Here is a 20,757-nt window from a genome sequence, read left to right as displayed (position 1 = left end):
CTGACATCTTCTCTTCTTTCTGAACCACCCCTCCTCCCCAACGTCTCTCCCTGGTGTACACTAAAACAGCAGTGGCAGTAATTCATATTTGCTGCCTGCATCAGCCCTGCGGGATTCCCTCTGATATGACCTGCCTTTGCTGACGTGCCTTCCTGTTTCCTCACTGGCAGGAAGTGGCAGAGGGAAGCCTATGGGTCCGGCACAGGCAGCAAATGTGAATTGCTGCTTCCATTTGGAACACCTTGGAAGTACAATTGGGAGGGACGGGGGGGGGTCAAAAAGAGGGGGAGTTGCTGGGTTGTGGACAAAGGGGTGGGGGTGGAGATGCAGACATGTTGCAACCAGGGACAGAGGGAATGGGAGGAAAGAAAGAGGGAGAGATGTTAGATGCTTGGGGTGAGGGGATGGTTTAAAAAAAACAAACCAAAACCCGGTACTTTTATATATTGGGGGTGGGGGTTTAGGAAGCGCATGGGAGATTCTGAGCTGTGGGTAAAGAGGAATGCCAGATATGAGGACAAAAGGAAGGGGAGGAATGCTGGAATATAAATCCTCAGTTTATATTTGAGTTAATGTCCCTCCCCCCCTTTTTATTTTTTTCTTCGGGGAAAAATTTTTATCTCAGTATAAATTTGGATAGGTTTATATTCAAGTATATACAGTATCCTATTTTCAACACATCAGTTTTCTGTCTCTCGATGCGTTGGCTCGAGTATTGACTACAACAATTTAAATTAAGCTCAAATTTCCAGAGTTATATACAGTATATAGAATACCTCAGCTGTGTGTTTTGTCTTTTAAGGTTTTTAATTTTGACGTGGCAGCAGCAGTGAAACGGCGCAGCGCAGAGGACGTGAAGGCAGAAGAGGACATGACCAAGCTGTGTAACCACCGGCGGAAAATTGTTGCCATGGCGACGCTGTACAAGAGCATGGAGGCTCCACCCCTTGCACTGCAGGGCCCTGCTGCTGGTAAGGGACACACAGGAAATACACACTTGGGGAAAATCTAGTGAGGGCTGCTACTGCTGCTTTAAAGCTGGAGATCGGTCACAGCACAAGGGTGATGACAAGGGTGTTGGAATCTTCCTATGCTCCTGCCCTGTGCAGATCACTCTTTCAAAATGGCTGCCGTGAGTTCCCATAGTCTCTCGAGAATACGACGGGAACTCACAGCAGCCATTTTAGATGTGTGATCTGCATGGGGCAGGAGTATAGGAAGATCGCTCCTGCCCCGAAGGACTGCTAGACCACCAGGTAAGGTCTGGGAGGCGGGAGGGAGGGTGGGGGTGATTCTGGTTTTAGGAAATCACAAATAATCAAAATCGTGAGTCCTAAAACCTCGAATTGGGAGGGGGAAGTGTATATGTGACTATAATTGACAAACCATGGGGCATAGTCGCCCACTTATCTTCTCATGCCTGTCTGGCAGGCACAGATAAAATAATTGCTAAATGCCTTCTAGAGCTGATCCTAATTACCGAGCCCTCACAATTTTGTTTTTACCATTGTATTTTTCCAGGATGCGGTTCGATCCAGGTAATTGATGCAGCATCTCGGGTCCCAGACAGCAGACAGCATCAACAGCCAATCTTCACAGGCAGGTTACCCACTGCAGAGAATGATATTTTCACCAGATTGGCGATGGCAGAGCAGGCTAGCTCTCTAGCGAGACCTCATCGTTCAGAAAAGCCAGCAGACCGGAAACTGGAAGACGCACACGTCTCTTACTGTGGGGAAAAGTATAGCAATACCCAATCCATGCATGGGTCTTTGCTGTCCAGGCGCCGTGGTCCCACCTTTGTGGACACCTCCTCCATAAACTATGCCACTGTCCCGGCTAATGGAATCCGCGACTCTCTATCCCTTTCAAGGAACGATCCAACTTTCTCTTCTGAGCTTTATTGCTTGCCACAAGGCAAGACCTTTGACCTGTCTTCCAGGATTCCTCCTCCATGTTCTTCTACTGACCAAGATGCCTTAGACTCATCTCCCAGGTCTTCCTTCTCAGTCCCCCCTTGTAATTTTCCATCAGGCCCTGATTTCTCTGCTAAGGTCCAGAGGTCCTTAGAAGAGCTACCGCACACCTGCCCTGAGAGAGATCCACTGGGCATTTTGGATTCTGTTGGCAGTAAGCTGGTGGATCAGAGGTTTCCTTGCCCAAATGTCCCCACATCTCAGCTTTCCAACAATCGCTCTTCTCCTTTAGCTAGGTCTGGGCATGACCTACAGATGAGTATCTCATTGTCAAGGACTAGCACACTGGGTTCTCCCCTGTCTGCCACTCTGTCTTCCATCTCCTCACCTGGTGGCAGTACAGAGATGTCACCACAGCGGTCTAGGCATTCATCCACCTCATCAGACCATGGAGCATTCATTTTAGGAGGCCACTTCACTGCTGGGAAGCCCTTATCCAGGTCCCCAATGCCACTGGGTTCACCAAAGGTCTCTGTACCGCCAAGTCCTAAAGCAATACTCGAAGGGCTGTTCCACCAAGGAAATGACAACTCTAGCACCCCGGCCACTGTTGGAAATGCCTTAATCCACCAAAGCAATAACCCACCACCAGTGTCTTCGGGAGCTATGCATGAGAAGAAGAACCAGTCTAGCATCTTAGGAATGTCTCTCAGTCAGATCCTGCACCAGCAGAATGTTACTTCATTCCCAGCCAGCACTCTGCTCTCAGCCGCTGCCAAAGCTCAGCTTGCCAGCCAAAAGAGAGCAGATGGAGGTAATGATGCAGATGCCCCCAGTGCTTTACAGAGCCATTTCACTAACTCCAATGCATTGCTCTCTATGGTGAGTACCCAGAGTGGGAGGCCCCTGGCTGACAGGCTCTCTTCGCAGCCCGGGGACCCTACCAAGGGACGGCGGCGGAGACGTTCCCCCACTGTCCTGCGCCTACTGAAGGAATCTCATTTGACTAGCTCTAGTTCAGAGGAGGTCGTCATGAAAAGGGTCAATGCAAAGAATCTTTCACCTGCACCAACTGTGGGTGCAGTCCTGGGCACCCCCTGGAAATTGGATGAAGACCCTGCAAAGGGCAAAGGGAGCACCCATCATTCTCTGTCTTCCAACCAACCCTTGTCTTCTCTTCTGACTTTTCTAAGTGTGCAAAACTCTTCAACTAATGGGAACACAAACTGTAGCCCTATTGCCCCTTTGACCCAGCATCCCAGCAGCAGCAGCAGCAGTAGTAGTAGCTTTGGGGGGGCCTCATCTTCCCCATTCAACAGTTCTGCCCCCAGCCTTTCTCTGCCTGTTTCTCCCACCCTTCCCCCCGCAGAGGGGACCTCCTGCCAAAGCACAAGCACCAGTGCCCCGCCTGCCTTCCAGGACTTCAACAGCCAACTCCTCAGCTTTTTTGGGCAGCTGACATCTGTGGACCAAACCTCAGGGAGCCCCTCACAACCAAAATTCCCAGGTCCGGCCTCTAGCACAGACTTACATGATGGTGGGAACAACACCAACCAGAGCAATGGAAGAGGTACGTCATCCCTATGCATCTATATTGAGGTCCCGCAGACTTTTTGGTGCTGCGGCTGGAGTGCATTTGGAAGGGCACTGATGTTGACGTGATGACAATCATGCACATGTGTCACGTCATCATGTCGATGTCCGCGCATGTGCGGAGGCCCTCCAACTGTGGCTCTGAGCCTATTTTACACCGGTAGGAGTTACTGACGGAGGAGAGGAGAAGAGGCGCCGGCTGACAGCCTACAAGACGTGCCTTTCGCCGTGAGACGCATGTCCTCTAAGCAGTCAGTTGGCGCCTCTCCTCCTCGCAAGCATTTTGCTGCACACCTTGAATCTATCGGCAGAGTTTGTGATGCACTGATCTGTATGATAGACAATATTTCCATTAAAGTGATTTTCTTTTTAATATTGCTTGCCAGTCCTACAACACTGTAACCTTCTTTGTAGACAGCCCTTATCTACTATCTCACAAGATTGCTCCTGGAGTTTAGGGGGGGAGGGGTTGTGATTTCTGAATCATTTCTTTTTTTTTTTTTATATATTAAAGTCTTTTTATTGAAATTTAGCAATGAACACGAATGATACAAAACATCATCATGGCAGTATTCTAACACCCTAGACAAGATCAACTGTTGGGAAAGACTCCCACCCTCCCCAACAAAATAACAGTGAGCGCAAAAGGAAAAATAATGTGAATAGTCCAGCAGCCGAGCCTGTGGTTAATGCACATAGCTCAAAATGCACCATCTCCAGGGATGCTTTGATAGAGACTCTTAGCTGCACTCACCTTTACAATACAGTTGTATTACAATACAGTTTCAATAACAGGAAGGGTTTTTCTGTTATTGAAAATAGCCTCTTGAGATCAACAGATGCAGAAGCCAAGCAATGAGCATGTAACAAGATAACTAAAATCAGTCGATTAAGTTGAGTGATCATTGTCAGCAGAGTAAACAGAATAGCAGAATAAACTCTTGCTAGGAGGCATTAAAAAATCCCAAGAGGACCTTATTCGGAAGACATATCTGACTCAACTGACCCCCCTTCCCCATTCTACCCCCCTAACCTGCCCCCGCCCCTTCAACAACCCCCTCCACCACCAGTCCTAAACTCTAATCCCAATCCTCCACAACCCCAAAACCACCCCACCCCCTCCAAAACACCGAATCCTCCTGATATAGATGGAAAAGAAAAAGAAAGAACAAAACCAACAGCGGATGCAATTACGGTGTGTTCAAGGTCTGGCTATGTACTCTATGTGAAAGGGAATGTAGGTAGGAGTCCCACATGCCCAAAAAATGTTTCTTACATTTATTGGTGCCCCTGGCATCTCTTGCTTTCCAGCCCATCAATTCCTGGATACTTACCTCCACTCCCAATAAGAAGGAGAGCGGTCCAAAGTCCATTTTTAAGATAGTCTTCTGTCCTAAAATGCTCAACTTCCTGACCCAAAATCAAGGCCCCCCTCCCCTTGATCCCACTGGAGCCCAACATGCCCAACAGGAGAACCTCTGGAGAAACCGCCAGTTTCTGACCCAAGACCCTCGTTATATATGCGCCCACCTGCTTCCAAAAGGCCTGTACATCTGGGCAGATCCAGAAGACATGAAAGAAGGTAGCAGCCTCCAGATTAAACTTCAAATAATGCTGTGCTTGCAGATACCCCATCTTGTGCATCTGAGAGGGTGTAACATAGGCCCTATGAAATACTCGAAAAACACATTCTCTTAACAATGCACTGTGGACCTTAGCCGGAACATGTTTAACACTGGTATGCACATCCCATGTAGATTTCAAGCTTCCCAAATCGTGCTCCCATCTGTGACATGAGGGAAAAGTCTAGGAGGGGCAGAGAGAGCTAAATCTTTATGCGTATCTGAAATAGATATCTTCTCCAGAGAAATGAGATTTTAAAAACTGACACAACTTATCCCCCAGAGGAAAGCCTGTGGCCTCCTTGTCTAAAGAAAGAAAATAATGCTTAAGTTGATAGAAGGCATAACAATCACTCCACTGGGGGCGTTACCTTAGGAGAGAATTCCTCATAGGAGATCAAAGTCCCCTCGGGGCCAAGTAAGTGCTCTAAAAGGACAATCCCTGTTTCCTTCCAATGCAAAAATGCTCTATTTTCCTGTTCTGGCAGAAAAGCCAAGTCCCCCCTAATAGAAACATAGAAAATGACGGCAGAAAAGGGCCACGGCCCATCAAGTCTGCCCACTCTTAATGACCCACCCCCCTAATTTCTTCCATGAAGAGATCCCACATGCTTATCCCATTTTTTCTTAAAATCTGGCACGCTGCTGGCCTCAATTACCTGCAGAGGAAGATCATTCCAATGATCAACCACCCTTTCAGTGAAGAAATACTTCCTGGTGTCGCTATGAAGTTTCCCACCCCTGATTTTCAACAGATGCCCTCTTGTTGCTGTGGGTCCTTTAAGAAAAAAGATATCTTCTTCCACCTCGATACCGCCCGTGACATATTTGAACGTCTCAATCATGTCTCCCCTTGCTCCTTGAGTGAGTATAGCTGCAACTTACCCAGCCGTTCCTCATACGGGAGATCCTTGAGTCCCGAGACCATCCTGGTGGCCATTCGGGACATTTGGGTTGCCCCCCACATCAGACATCAAATATCTCCACACCTCACATAACGGTATGATCACCCAACTATGTTTAAGGTCCAGAGGTAGAAACTTTGTAGGGGCCTGCAGGATGGAGTTAAAGTGATAGGGGGCCATAAAAGCATGCTCCAACCAAAGAGGAATGTAGTGTTGGCTACCTCTGAGCCAATCATTAACATGGCAAAGGAGACAAACAATATTATAAGCTCAGATGTCTGGAAGCCACAACCCTCCCCCCCCCCTCAGTCACAAGAACCAAATAAGAAGAGGAAAGCAATTTTAGACTTCCTATTAGCCCAACAGAATTTCCAAATCATCTTATTAAAAGTTATAACATCTCTGGCCCTCGGTTTCAGAGGAAGAACCATTTAAGGAAGACTATCATTTTATACATATTGATACGCCCCAAAAGGGACAATGGAAGATGTGACCAAGCCTCTTAAGTGGTGTTTCGTGTCGTCCAGTAAAAGCCGAATAATTAGAATATATAAATCTGACATCTCATGGGAGACTAATGCCTAGGTATTGAAAGGAACGGTCATCCCATTGGAGTGGAAAAGATGCCCCCCATTCTTGTCTCAAACCCCCCCATAGGGGCCAAGGCCAGGCTGAGAGCTGTAAAAAGAAAGGTCCAGTGCACTCTATCAAAGGCCTTCTTTGCATTAAAACTGGTTAATGGAGACGGCCTCTGTTCTCTCATGACCTTCTCCAAAGAGAGAATGATCTGCCTCATATTTTAGATGATATGTCGTCCCTTCACGAACCCCACCTCGGATTCATGAATCAATGATGGAACAACCCTTGCCTGGCGATTTGCCAACATCTTCGCCAAAAGTTTGGTGTCAAAATTCAAAAGGGAAACTGACTGGTAGGAGCCTGGAAGTGTTGGATCCCGCCCGGGCTTAGGAAGAACCACTATTTTAGCCACGTTAAGACATTGCGGCAAGCTTCCATTCTCAGTGCATGTATTATACATCTGCACCAGGGATGGAGCAGTGTCACATTGGAGAAGTTTTTATATAATTCTGCTTGAAAGCCATATACCCCAGGAGCCTTTAACAAGGCGCTCTGGGTGATGGCCTGTTCCACTTCCCCCACAGTGACTGGAGCATTCAATTTCTCCAAATCCACTGGTTCCACTTTCGGCAAAGGAATATTGTCCAAATACATGGAGCTCTCCAAATCCATATCCGAGGGTGTCCCATAAAGTTTGAAATAGTACTCTTGAAATATCTGGCGATCATCCGTGGCATCTTGCCCTGTCTCCTTCCACAAATGCAAAACTGGAGAGTGACCCTCCGCCGCCCTAACCAACCTGGCCAAAAGTTTACCCCCTGTGTTACCATATCATCACCAAATTCGGGGAGACAGTATCAATAACATAGATAAATCACCAAACATAAACAGAACCGAAAGGGAAGTGTGGGAGGAAATACAATATATGATAGTAAATGAGACAAGTATGGATTAAACACTAGAGGGAAAAAAAAAGAAAAAAATCTAGCTGAAATTAAAAAGTGTGATCTGACTCTAAAAAAACTAGCAGTCAAAAGCATCTTTAAAAAGAAAACATTTTAACTTGCTTTAAAACCTATCAATAAGACGTTCTTCCCTTATGTGTATTGGGAGGGAGTTCCACAGTTACGGAGTATTAATGGATTTGAGAGAGGGAACAACCAGCAAATGTTGGTCGTTAGATCTAAGTGACTGGGCGAGATATTAAGACTCGGTCAATAAAAGCAGGAGTTTTATAAAGTATTGATTTAAGGCTTAGTAGGCATATCTTGCAAGTTATTCGATATGCCACCGGGAGCCAATGAGATTTCTTGAAGAGTGGTGAGACATGGTCAGATTTCTTTGCTTTCCATATGAGTCTAATCAAGGGGTTTTGAATAAGTTGTAACCGACTAATTTCTTTAAGGGGAATTCCTGTGAATAAGGCATTACAGTAGTCAGTTCTAGAAATGACCAATGAATGGATTAATATATTAAGAGATTTGGGTTCTAACCATTTTGAGAATGAACGGATTTGTCATAGTCTGAAGAATGTGGATTTGACTACGCTGCTAATATGTTCATGATAAGATAGTTTCTGATCAAAAATGACCCCCAGTCACCAAGAATTGCTCTGTATTTGCTATGCAATGAGTATGCCCAAACTGTCTCTTCTCCTGCTGAAGCCGCCGTTCCAATCTAAGTATGGCCTAGTCCTTTGCCTTCTGCTTATGTCTGGCGTAACTAATGATATGGCCTCTCAGAACAGCCTTCGCTGCCTTCCAGAAAAGAACCAAATCCCCTCTCTGGGGGCATTTTCAGTCACATAGTTGTTCCACCTTTTCAGGAGGAAATCACAAAAGGGCTCATCCATATAGAGATCCAGGGGGAACTTCCAAGTGTCCCTTTCCATTTGCAGACCAGGGCCCTCCCAATCCATCCAAACTGGTGCGTGATCAGAGATTTCACCAAGTCCTGTTTCTGCTCCTCTCACTCATGATACCCACAGTGAGAGATTGGAGAAACTGGGCCTCTTCTCCCTTGAAAAGAGGAGACAGAGGAGACATGATCGAAACATTCAAAATACTGAAGGGAATAGACTTAGTAGATAAAGACAGACTGTTCACACTCTCCAAGGTAGGGAGAACCAGAGGGCACTCTAAAGTTGAAAGGGGATAGATTCCATACAAACGTAAGGAAGTTCTTCACCCAGAGAGTGGTGGAGAGCTGGAACGCTTTTCCGGAGTCTGTTGTAGGGGAAAACATCCTCCAGGGTTTCAAGACTAAGCTGGACAAGTTCCTGCTAAACTGGGACGTACGCAGGTGAGGCTGGACTCATTTAGAGCACTGGTCTTTGACCTGGGGGCTGCATTAGCGGACTGCTGGGCAGGATGGACCACTGGTCTGACCCAGCAGTGGCAATTCTTATGTTCCAAGAGGTAGATGTCGATAAATAGTCAAATCTAGACAAAGTAGAATGAGCCCTGGAGAAATGTGTGTACTCCTGATCCAGAGGAAAAATTCCAAATATCGACCAAATCAAAGGTCTTGCACACTTTGGTTAGGAGTTTACCAGAGACTGGACTCACCTCTCCTGACCCCCTAGATTTATCTAATTGAGGATCCCACACCGAATTAAAATCTCCAACCACAATCAAATTAGTCGTGTCAAAACATAATAAGGCCAGAGTTAGTCTCCTCAGAAAAGGGGCATCATATCTATTGGGCGCATAAACATTGCAGAGCACTGTTGGCCTATGTTGAATTGTTACTTTACAGATAACAATACACCTGTCTAAGTTTTTCCAAACCTGATCCACTTGAGAAAAAAGTCCTTTACGAAAAAGAATAATCACACCATCATTTTTGCCCTGGGCTGAAGAGGCCACATAGTGAGCGACCCACCATTTCCGTAATTTAGCATGCTCATTGATCCCGAAGTGAGTTTCCTGTAGCAAAGCTATATCTACTTTCTGCCGCTGAAAGGCCTGTAAAATTTTAGACCTTTTAACCGGGGAAGAAATACCCCTACATTACAAGTAAGAATTTCAACCATAAGGTAATCCAAATATAGATGAGAAAAAGCATAACAATATACTCCAGAAATGAGGGAAAAGGATCATCCAAGCCGTGACCCCCCCCCTTCCCACACAGCCAGCCAGAAAAATAAAACATGCACGGTGCACCCAAATCCACAGCCACTCTTTTCCTAACATACATACATCCACCGCACTCGGGCAAACCCCCTATTTCTCCATCCTTCTCTTCCTACCCCTCCAACACAGTACCAAGACCCTTTCAACCTCCCCCAGCCATCCCAAATCCCAACCTCCACAACCCACGCACTCTAAAGTGCTTCTTTTCCGCTTGGGGCTTCAACAACTTCCCTCACCAGAACAAGAGAAAAAGAAAAATAGTTTGCACATTAAGCAGTACCTGCTTCCCCTTTATCAAACAGAATGACCTTAGGCACATATAATTTTATGTCCTGCGTTCAAACTGTCTAAAGGAGGGGCTCAACAATAAGAAAACGAACAGAAAGAAAATAAAAAAAGGTTGTTTCATGTCGGCGAAGCACATCAAGTCCTGTATATGGATTTACTTTATCAACCACCTTTATGAAGAGATTCACCCAAGGTGGTGTACAGTAGGTATAATTCAACATAAAACTTATAATTTTGTTAACAGCATAATAGTAGCAAAAAGACCAAAAATATACAAAAATACAAGGGATGAGGTAGAGTTAAAATCAGTAAATTGAAACTTAATATAGGACTACCATGAAACAGCTTCAAAAATATACTTATTAAGAGCACTGAAATTGAAATGAGAGAGATATAATTCTTGTGCAGCATCTAATAAGCACAAATCAGAACATTAAAATAATATAGATATGACGCTAATGCTTTTCTATAATACAGCTTATCCTATAGCTGAGGGGTCAAATGCAGATATTGGATGACAAGATGGGTGGTACGGAGTGTGCCGAGATAAACAGATGGGAGGCTAAGCTCAAGATAAGCTATTTATTCAAGTTATAAGGAACTAATTTATTAGGGTGTGCAGCAAGCTAGTCCTGGTGCAGAATGAGTGTATAGTCAGCCACCCTATGTGTTACAAGCTTGGTTGAAGAGCCAGGCTTTCCACCTGCTTCCTGAAGTAGAGGTAGTCTGGAGTTGGATGTAGCCCCTCTGGGAGGCTCGCTGGCGGGTATCACACCGTACAATTTCTTTTGATGAGGGTGCCGATAATGATGCTCCTTGAGGACCTCAGAGGTCTTGACGGTATATAAAGGGCTAGCTTGTTCTTTAAGTATAACAACAAATATAGTAAATAACAGCAGATAAAGACCTGAATGATCCATCCAGTCTGCCCTATAATTACATTCATTACAATTGCATGATTAAATTTAGAGTCTTTTTTTTCTTTGTTATTTCTTGGCCATAGACCTTAGAAGTCCGCCTGACCCTGTCCTTAGGTTCCAACTATCGGAGTTGCCGTCGAAGCTCGCTCAAGCCTATCCAAACCATCTCATCGTTTCTGGGATTCAGACCTTGAAAGTCTGTCCAGCACCTTCGTTATGTTCCAAATTACTGGTGCTCACATTGAAGCCCTCCCAAGCTCATCCTAAATCGAATTGCCATATACAGGACACAAATCGTGCAAATCTGTCTGGTACCGGCCTTATTTCTTCAATTTATACCATTCATATATTAATTAGAGATTGTCTGTATTCATCCCACACTTTTTGAAATTCTGTCACAGTTTTCCACTCCACTCTCCCCCACCCCCCTTCAGGAGGTCCATCACCCTCTCCGTGAAAAATAATTTCCTAACATTACTCCTAGGTCAGGCCCCACCCCCAACTTGAATTTATGTCCTCTAGTTTTACCAGTTTCCCTTCTCTAGAAACGATTTGGTTCTATATTAATACTTTTTAAGTATTTAAATGTCTTTATCATATCACCCCTGTCCCTCCTTTCCTCTAGAGTATACATGTTAAAAGTCTTCCTATCTCTTCTTGTATATTTTTTGGCACAAACCCCCTACTATTTTCATTGCCTTCCTCTGGACTGCTTCAAGTCTTCTTATATCCTTAGCCAGATACAGCCTCCAAAACTGAACACAATACTTCAAGTGAGAACATAAGAATAGCTTCACTGGGTCAGCCCAGTATCCCATCTTTACAGAGGCCAATCCAAGTCACAAGTACCTGGCAAAACCCCAAAAAGTAGCAGCATTCCATGCCACCGATCCAGGGCAAGCAGTGGCTTCCCCCATGTCTGTTTCAACAGCAGACTATGGACTTTTCCTCCAGGAACTTGTCCAAACCTTTTTTAAATCCAGTTACATTAACCGCTCTCACCACATCCTCTGACAATGCATTCCAGAGCTTAACTATTCTCTGAGTGAAAAATTATTTCCTTCTATTGGTTTTAAAAGTATTACTACTACTACTACTACTACTTATCACTTATATAGTGCTGAAAGGCATACGCAGCGCTGTACATTTTGACATTTATAGATGGTCCCTTCTCGGTCTAACTTGAATAGACAGGAAGGCCTGAGAATAGCAAGTTGCAGTAGTCTAAGCACAAGGTGATGATGGAAGTGTTTTGGTAGTGTACTCAGAGAGGAAGGGTCGGATTTTGGTAATATTATAGAGGAAGAAGCAGTAGGTTTTAGTGATATGTTGTATCTGGGCGGTGAAGGAGAGAGAGGAGTCAAAGATGACCCCGAGATTATGAGATTACTGCATCAAGTGTCCCCTGGTCTTTTGTAACTTTTGATGGAGTAAAAAATCAATCCACTTGCACCTGTTCCACACCACTCAGGATTTTGTAGATTTCAATCATATCTCTCCTCAGCCATGTCTTTTCCAAGCTGAAGAACCCTAGCCTCTTTATTCTTTATTGTCTCTCCAGACTGGCACAGAACAAATGGGTTTACGCTCCTATTTCAGCAGATGGAGACTGAGAACACATTGACTTTTGGCAGTAGTACAAGTGAGCTGTGCAGTCCCATCTACAATCAGTATGTTCTCAGTCTCCAGCAGGTGGAAGTGGTAAGTCTGTGCAGTCTTTCCTTTGGTTAGTTAGGACCTGTTGGATCTGATTAGTGGCCTTATTGTGCCTGTTTTTTTTTTTTTTTTTTTGCTGGACAGAGCTTGAGGTGACCTTTTTAAGGGGTCTGTCTGACTTTGGGGGTGCCATATTCGGGAGGCGAAGTCTCTCCTCCCATTTTCCCCCACCTCCCAAATTTTTTCTTAGAGGAGCCTCAGCTGTACACCTTGTCACAAACAGACAAAGACTATAGCTTTGAGAGCCTTACATGGTCTGCTTTTTTGTTATTAAAGTTTTTATTTAAAAAAAAAAAAAAATCCTAAGGCAGTGCCTGTCTGAAAGGAAGTTTCTAATTACCTTTAATTTAATTTTATTGCTATCCGGCACTTTGGTTTTCCTCCCTAGCAGTTCACAATGAGCACTTTTAAAAAGGTGAAAAAATGCTCATTGTGCTCCTGAGCATGGTTGATTGCGGCTGGCATGTGCACAAAGTGCTCTGGCCATTGTGAGGGGAATCCTTGTCGGCTTCAGGTGCCGGTGAGCAGGGTTCCCCTTTGCGCATGCACTGTTCATTGGCTGTAGGTAGTGGGGAAGCCCGGACTTCCCCTACTGCCCACAACGGGATTTCCCCAGCCACCGCCGGTCAGGGAAATAAGGTTTATCCCAGGACAAGCAGGCAGGTATTCTCACTAGTGGGTGATGTCATCCGACAGAGCCCCGATACGGACGTCTCACAAGCATGTCTTGCTTGAAGAAACTCAGAAGTTTCGAGATGCCCGCACCGCGCATGCGCCAGTGCCTTCCCGCCCGATGGTCCGGGCGTGTCTCCTCAGTTCTTTTTCTTCCGCGGAGCTGAGAAGTTCAACTTCAAGTCTGCGCCCATTGAATCTGTTTTTTGCCTTCTATATTGCCGCGGGTTGGGTTCTTTTGGCTCTCCCGTGCATTTATTTCTTTCTTTGATTTCTTTTTTCAAAAAAAAAAAAAAATTTTTCCTTCCGACACCGGGTCGGCCGCGTGGCTGGGGCCCTGCGCCTTCAACCTTGCGGCGGAGCTTTTCCGGCCTATGTCCCGGCCGATCACCGGTTTCAAAAAGTGTAGCAAGTGCCAGCGCGCGATTTCGCTCACGGACCCGCATCGACGCTGCCTCCAGTGTCTGGGTCCGGATCACTTTCCGAAATCGTGCCGGCCTTGCTCCACTTTGATGGCGCGAGCGTTTAAGCGCCGCTGCCTGCTGTGGGAGTCCATGTTCAAGATGGAAGCTTCACTGGATCCTATAGCTTCGACATCGACTGGTGCTTCGACTTCGTCGACAAAGCCCTCTGCCTCCCCGGCTGCTTCGGGCCTTCTGAAACCGGCCTCATTCACGCCGGTTTCGGCATCATCCTCGGCGCCGGTGCCTTCCTCTGTCTCCTCGGAACAGGTACCGACCCCCATAGTTCCACCGGTGGTGCTTAAAGTGCTGAAGGCTGGCAAGCAGAAGCACGCTGCACCGAAAGAGCGTGGAGACCGTGCGGAAGGACCCCCGTTTGGTGCGGATCCCTCCATATCGACTTCGTTGAAGTCCCTTCTGGAGGCTCAGTTTGTGGAACTCATGCACACCATGGGTCCCCGGCTGATTGCCTCGATCCAGGGTGACCTCCCGGTCCCGAGTGGCGGGCCGCCCCCTCCCCCTCCTCCGCGCCGCTCGACCTCGTTGCTCGGCGTGGAGGAGCGGCGGGCGGTGTCCGGCTCATCGAGGCGGTCCTTGGTTAGTGACATGCCCCCCCTTAGAGTCGATTCCATCAAGGAAGGCCCCTCCTGGAGAGATGCCTCCCTTGGAACCGATTCTCTCGAGGAAAGCCTCCCTTAGTGAACTGCCTCCTTTGGAGCCTATTACTCCGCCCCATGACACAGTGTGGCGTCCACCTTCGAGGCCTCCCAGTCCTGGGCATAGCAGGGGGCAGGACGAGTTCTTCCGGACCCCCTATCAGGCCTGGGCGGCTGCTGGGGAGGCACCGAATCTTCCGCCTCTTCGATCGACAGCGTCGAGTCCTATCTGCTCCTTGGAGGCTTCTGGGGACCAGTATTCTCACAGGCGGGCTCGATCCCCGTCCAGGCATCGAGAGGGGCATCGATCCAGACATTCTTTGAGGCATTCCTCTCGACACTCGACAGTCTCGCCTCAGAAGAAGTTGCCCCGGATGGGATATTCTGCTTCGGCTGGGTCTCCTCCGGGCCCGGAGTTCGAGGACCCTGAGGTTTTCTATTCGCCCTGTTGTTCACAGGCCTCGGTGGAGCCCGAAGCCTCGACTTCGTCTAGTCCTTCTCAAAGACCGGCGCTGGCGGATCAGCTGTCTTTTTCCTCATTCCTCAGACAAATGGCGGATGACATGGACATTACTCTCGATGCAGGGTCTCGATACTCAAAGGAGTATCTCGATACCATGCACTTGCCTCGTCCTCCGGCCGAGTCCTTACGCCTACCCTTGCACAAGCTCCTCAATCAGACCTTCATGAGGTGCTTTGAGTCTCCTTACTCTATCCCTGCGGTCCCTGGAAAGTTGGATGCTCGGTACCGCACGGTGCATCATAAGGGCTTCGAGGGACCTCAGCTTTCTCATCAGTCCCTCTTGGTCGAATCCTCGCTCAAGCGGTCTCATCCGGGCCAAGTGTATGCTTCGGTGCCTCCGTGCCGCGAGGGCAGAACCATGAATAAGTTTGGGCGACGCATCTATCAGAATGCTATGATGACGTCTCGAGTCCTGAATTATAATTTCCACTTTGCCACCTATTTGGAATTTTTTCTACTTGTGCTTTGAAAATTCACGCCATACATCGAGTCTCAGGCTCGATTTGAGTTTGAGGAGGTGGTTGCTTCGCTGTCCCAGCTTCGTCTTCAGTTGATGCAATCGGCCTATGATGCTTTCGAGCTCTCGGCCAGAGCAGCGGCCTGCTCTGTGGCGATGCGCCGTTTGGCCTGGTTGCGGACCATTGACATGGACCCGAATCTTCAGGACCGCCTGGCGAATGTCCCGTGTGCTGGGGCGGATCTTTTCGATGAATCCATCGAGACTGTCACGAAGAAATTGTCTGATCATGAAAAGTCCTTCCAGTCCATTCTTAGGCCGAAGCCTAAGCCTCAGCAGTCTCGACCCTCTCGACCGCCATTGATCTATCAGCGGCGTTATCAGCCGAGGCAAGCTCCGCCTGCAAGGCAACCTGCGAAGCGGCAGCCCCCCCCAAAAGGCTCAGCAAAAGTCCCAGGCGTCTGCTGTCCCTAAGGCTCCTCAGCCTTTTTGACTGTCTCGTCGAGGGCATAACCAGTCTCGTTCTGCCTCCTCCTGTTTTTCCCATCGGAGGACGCCTCCATCAGTTTTATCATCGTTGGGAGGCCGTGACCACCGACCTCTGGGTCCTTACTATCATCAGGGAGGGATACTCTCTTCAATTCCATCGGGTCCCTCCGGACCACCCTCCAAGAGAGTATCCTTCCAACTTGACTCAGACCGCCCTTCTTCTTCAGGAAGCTCAGGCTTTGCTCCAGCTTCGTGCCGTCGAGCCGGTCCCTGTGGACCAACACAACCGGGGGTTTTACTCCCGGTACTTCCTTGTTCCGAAGAAGATGGGCAACCTGCGACCCATTTTGGACCTCAGGGTCCTCAACAAATTCCTAGTCAAAGAGAGGTTTCGCATGCTGACCCTTGCTTCTCTCTACCCCCTCCTCGAGCAGAACGACTGGTTATGCTCTCTGGATCTCAAGGAGGCCTACACTCACATTCCCATTCATCCGGCCTCTCGCAAGTTCCTCAGATTTCGGGTGGGACATCTGCATCTACAGTACCGAGTGCTCCCTTTCGGTCTGTCCTCGTCTCCCAGAGTCTTTACGAAGTGTCTGGTGGTGGTGGCCGCTGCACTCCGGAACCAGGGTCTTCAGGTATTTCCCTACCTCGACGACTGGCTCATCCCTTGGCCTCGGGGGTCACCTCAGTGATCCTGTCCACGATTCTGTTCCTGCAGAGTTTGGGTTTCGAGATAAACTTCCCCAAATCTCATCTACAGCCTACTTAGTCGCTCCCCTTCATCGGGGCGGTCTTGGATACCATACGTCTCCGAGCATTCCTTCCCCCTCAGCGCTTGGATGCTCTTCTTCGCCTCTGCCAGTCTGTGTCTTCTCGCCAGTCCATCTCGGCGAGACACATGATGGTCCTCCTGGGCCACATGGCCTCTACAGTTCATGTGACACCGTTGGCCAGACTCCATCTCAGAATTCCTCAGTGGACCCTGGCATCTCAATGGACTCAGGTGTCGGATCCGTTGACTTGGCACATCATTGTCACTCCTGCTCTTCGGCAGTCTCTGCTTTGGTGGATGACCTCTTCGAATCTATCCAGAGGTTTGCTGTTTCATTCTCCTCCCCACCAGAAAGTTCTCACAACCGATTCCTCGACCTATGCATGGGGAGCGCATCTGGATGGGCTTCGTACTCAGGGATTCTGGACCAGTGCGGACCGCCTCCATCAAATCAATTTTCTGGAGCTCAGAGCCATCTTCAATGCTCTTCAGGCTTTTCAACATCTGCTTCACGACATGGTGGTCCTCATTCGCACGGACAATCAGGTCGCCATGTATTATGTCAACAAGCAGGGGGGCACGGGCTCGGCCTCCCTCTGTCAGGAAGCTCTCAGAGTCTGGGATTGGGCGGTTCGCCACAACGCCTTCCTCAAAGCTGTCTACATTCAGGGGAAGGACAATGTCTTGGCAGACAACTTGAGTCGGCTGCTTCAGCCTCACGAATGGACACTCCATTCCACGCCCCTTCATCAGATCTTTGCTCAGTGGGGGAGCCTCAGATAGACCTCTTTGCGGCTCCCCACAACTTCAAACTGCCTCTGTTTTGCTCCAGGATCTACACTCCTCATCGTCTCGAGGCGGATGCTTTTCTGCTGGATTGGATCGCTTCCTGTATGCGTTTCCCCCATTCCCTCTCATTCAAAAGACTCTGGTCAAGTTGATATCCGACCATGCCACCATGATTCTGATAGCTCCTCGGTGGCCCAGGCAACTGTGGTTCTCCCTTCTCCTTCAACTTAGCAGCAGGGAGCCGGTGCTTCTTCCAGTGTTTCCTTCGCTACTTACTCAACATCAAGGTTCACTGCTTCATCCCAACCTGCAGTCTCTCAACCTGACAGCTTGGATCCTCTCAACGTAACTCCACCAGTTTTCCCAGGCGGTGAGGGATGTCTTGGAAGCTTCCAGGAAGCCTACAACTCGTCAATGCTACTCCCAAAAATGGACTAGATTTTCTTCCTGGTGTGTTTCCAATTCTAAGGAGCCTCAGCGAGCCTCCCTATCCTCTGTGTTGGATTATCTTTTACACCTGTCTCAGTCTGGTCTCAAGTCGACATCTATACGAGTCCACCTGAGTGCTATTGCGGCTTTCCATCAGCCTCTACAAGGGAAACCTCTCTCTGCTCATCCTGTGGTTTCCAGATTTATGAAAGGACTTTTTCATGTCAATCCTCCTCTCAAACCTCCTCCAGTGGTTTGGGATCTCAATGTTGTCCTTTCTCAGCTTATGAAACCTCCTTTTGAGCCTCTCAACAAGGCTCCACTAAAGTTTCTCACTTGGAAAGTGGTTTTTCTGGTGGCCCTCACGTCTGCTCGCAGGGTCAGTGAGCTTCAGGCCTTGGTGGCGGACCCGCCTTTCACAGTCTTCCATCATGACAAGGTGGTCCTCCGCACTCATCCAAAATTCCTACCTAAAGTGGTCTCTGAATTTCATCTCAACCAATCCATTGTACTTCCGGTGTTTTTTCCAAAGCCTCATTCTCATCCTGGAGAATCAGCTTTTCACACTCTGGACTGTAAACGTGCTTTGGCTTTCTACTTGGATCGCACCAAACCACACAGAACTGCTCCTCAACTATTTGTCTCCTTTGATCCAAACAAGTTGGGATGACCTGTATCAAAGCGCACCATCTCCAACTGGATGGCAGCTTGTATTTCTTTCTGTTATGCCCAGGCGGGATTATCCCTTCCCTGTAAGGTCACCGCCCATAAGGTCAGAGCAATGGCAGCCTCTGTAGCCTTCCTCAGATCGACACCGATTGAGGAGATTTATAAGGCTGCCACTTGGTCCTCGGTTCATACATTCACCTCTCATTATTGTCTGGATACTTTCTCCAGAAGGGATGGACAGTTTGACCAAACAGTGTTACAAAATTTATTCTCCTAAGTTGCCAACTCTCCCACCATCCCATTGAGGTTAGCTTGGAGGTCACCCACTAGTGAGAATACCTGCCTGCTTGTCCTGGGATAAAGCAATGTTACTTACCATAACAGTTGTTATCCAGGGACAGCAGGCAGCTATTCTCACGTCCCACCCACCTCCCCTGGGTTGGCTTCTCTGCTAGCTACCTGAACTGAGGAGACACGCCCGGACCATCGGGCGGGAAGGCACTGGCGCATGCGCGGTGCGGGCATCTCGAAACTTCTGAGTTTCTTCAAGCAAGACATGCTTGTGAGACGTCCGTATCGGGGCTCTGTCGGATGACATCACCCACTAGTGAGAATAGCTGCCTGCTGTCCCTGGATAACAACTGTTACGGTAAGTAACATTGCTTTTCCTTACCGCTGGGGATTCTCTTACCGCTACAGCTGCTGCTGTAGCCGCCACCACACATTGGGCGGAAGGTTTCAGCATATTGTCCACAATGACATCTAGCTAAATAAATAAAAGAAATATAAATTTTTTTTCTACCTTTGTCATCTCTGGTTTCTGCTTTCCTCATCTTCTCATCATTCTCTTCCTTCCATCCACTGTCTGCCCTTTCCATATGCCAGCTGCCCTCATTCTTTGCCCCTTCCAGAAACTGTCTGCTTCCCCCTTTCATCTTTCCCTCCCCCCATCATTGGTCTGACATTCATCTTCTCCCCTCCCCCCTCCCAGTGGTCTGGCATCTCTGCCTCCTTCCCTTCCATTCTCCCTTCCTCCCATGGTCTTTACCATCTCCTCCTTTCTTCTCTCAGATCTGGCATCTCTGTCTCCTTCCCCCTTTCCTCACCCCAGAACTGGTATCTTTCTCCTTCTCCCTCACCCCATGCTCTGGCATCTCTCTCCTCCTTTCCTTCCTTCATCTCCCCCCCCCCTCACCTGGTCTCTCTCACTTTCCTTTTCTTGTCTTCCTTGGTCTTTCTTCTCAATTTATTTTATGCCTGTCTAGATTAAATTCTATCTTACTATCCAGTCCTCAATAGCCCTCTTTTCACTGTGTCCACCTACAGCTTTCACTAACTCTGTCCTCTTCCCTTATCCAGCATGTGTCCTTTTTTCTTTATCCCCTCCTTCCATCCAATATGTGCTATCCCCTTCCATCCAGCATCTTCCCCTCACACTCTCCTTTCCCATTCAGCATCTGTCTCCTCTCTCTCCACTTCCATTTAGCACCTGCTCCCCCCTCTCTCTCCTCCCTACTTCCATCCAGAATATGTTATTCCCTCTCTCTATCCTCCTCACTTCCATCAGCATCTGTTTCCTCTTTCTCCCTCCACCCCAATTCTATCCAGTATCTTGCCACTTTCTTTCTCTTTCTCCCTCCACCCCAATGCTATTGTATCTTGCCCCTTTCTTTCTCTCTCCCTCTACCCCACATTCATCAGCATCTGTCCCTTCTCTTTCTCTATCCCATGTCCATCAGCATCTGCCCCCTTCTTTCTCCCCAACCCACTTTCATCAGCATCTGCCCTCTTCTCCTTCTCTTTCTCCCTCTCCCATGTCCATCAGCATCTGCCCCTTCTCTTTCTCCCTCTCTCCATCCCAAGTCCATCAGCATCTGTCCTCTTCTCTGTCCCTCTCTCCATCCCAAGTCCATTAGCATCTGCCTCCTTCGCTCTCCCTCTCTCTCTCTCTTTCCAAGTCCATTAGCATCTGTCCCCTTCTCTTTCTCCCTCTCTCTCTTTCTCTCCATCCCAAGTCAATCAGCATCTGCCCCCTTCTCTTTCTCCCTCTCTCTATCTCTCTATCCCAAGTCCATCAGCATCGCTCCCTTCTTTATCTCCCCCTCCACCCCTCATCCATCAGCATCTGCCTCTTCTTTCTTTTTCTCTCTCCCCCTTCACCCCA

At 48.0% G+C, this 20,757-nt stretch overlaps 1 protein-coding gene across 4 annotated transcripts in view; it reads left to right on the top strand.

Annotated features, from left to right (window-relative positions):
• The window catches only part of MBD6 (methyl-CpG binding domain protein 6), a 113,823-nt gene that overhangs the window by 23,774 nt on the left and 69,292 nt on the right, over window positions 1-20,757 (top strand). For 3 of the 4 annotated variants that reach the window (XM_033938091.1, XM_033938092.1, XM_033938090.1), the window contains 2 exons: window positions 803-971; window positions 1,522-3,486. In XM_033938091.1, the coding sequence (XP_033793982.1) occupies window positions 803-971; window positions 1,522-3,486 (2,134 nt within the window). The remainder of the gene's footprint in view (window positions 1-802; window positions 972-1,521; window positions 3,487-20,757) is intronic. The other variant, XM_033938094.1, reaches the window with a different exon arrangement.

This window comes from Geotrypetes seraphini, chromosome 3 (genome assembly GCF_902459505.1).
Source record: "Geotrypetes seraphini chromosome 3, aGeoSer1.1, whole genome shotgun sequence".
In the NCBI taxonomy this organism is placed as follows: domain Eukaryota; kingdom Metazoa; phylum Chordata; class Amphibia; order Gymnophiona; family Dermophiidae; genus Geotrypetes; species Geotrypetes seraphini.
This window is presented reverse-complemented; position numbering and strand designations above follow the sequence as displayed.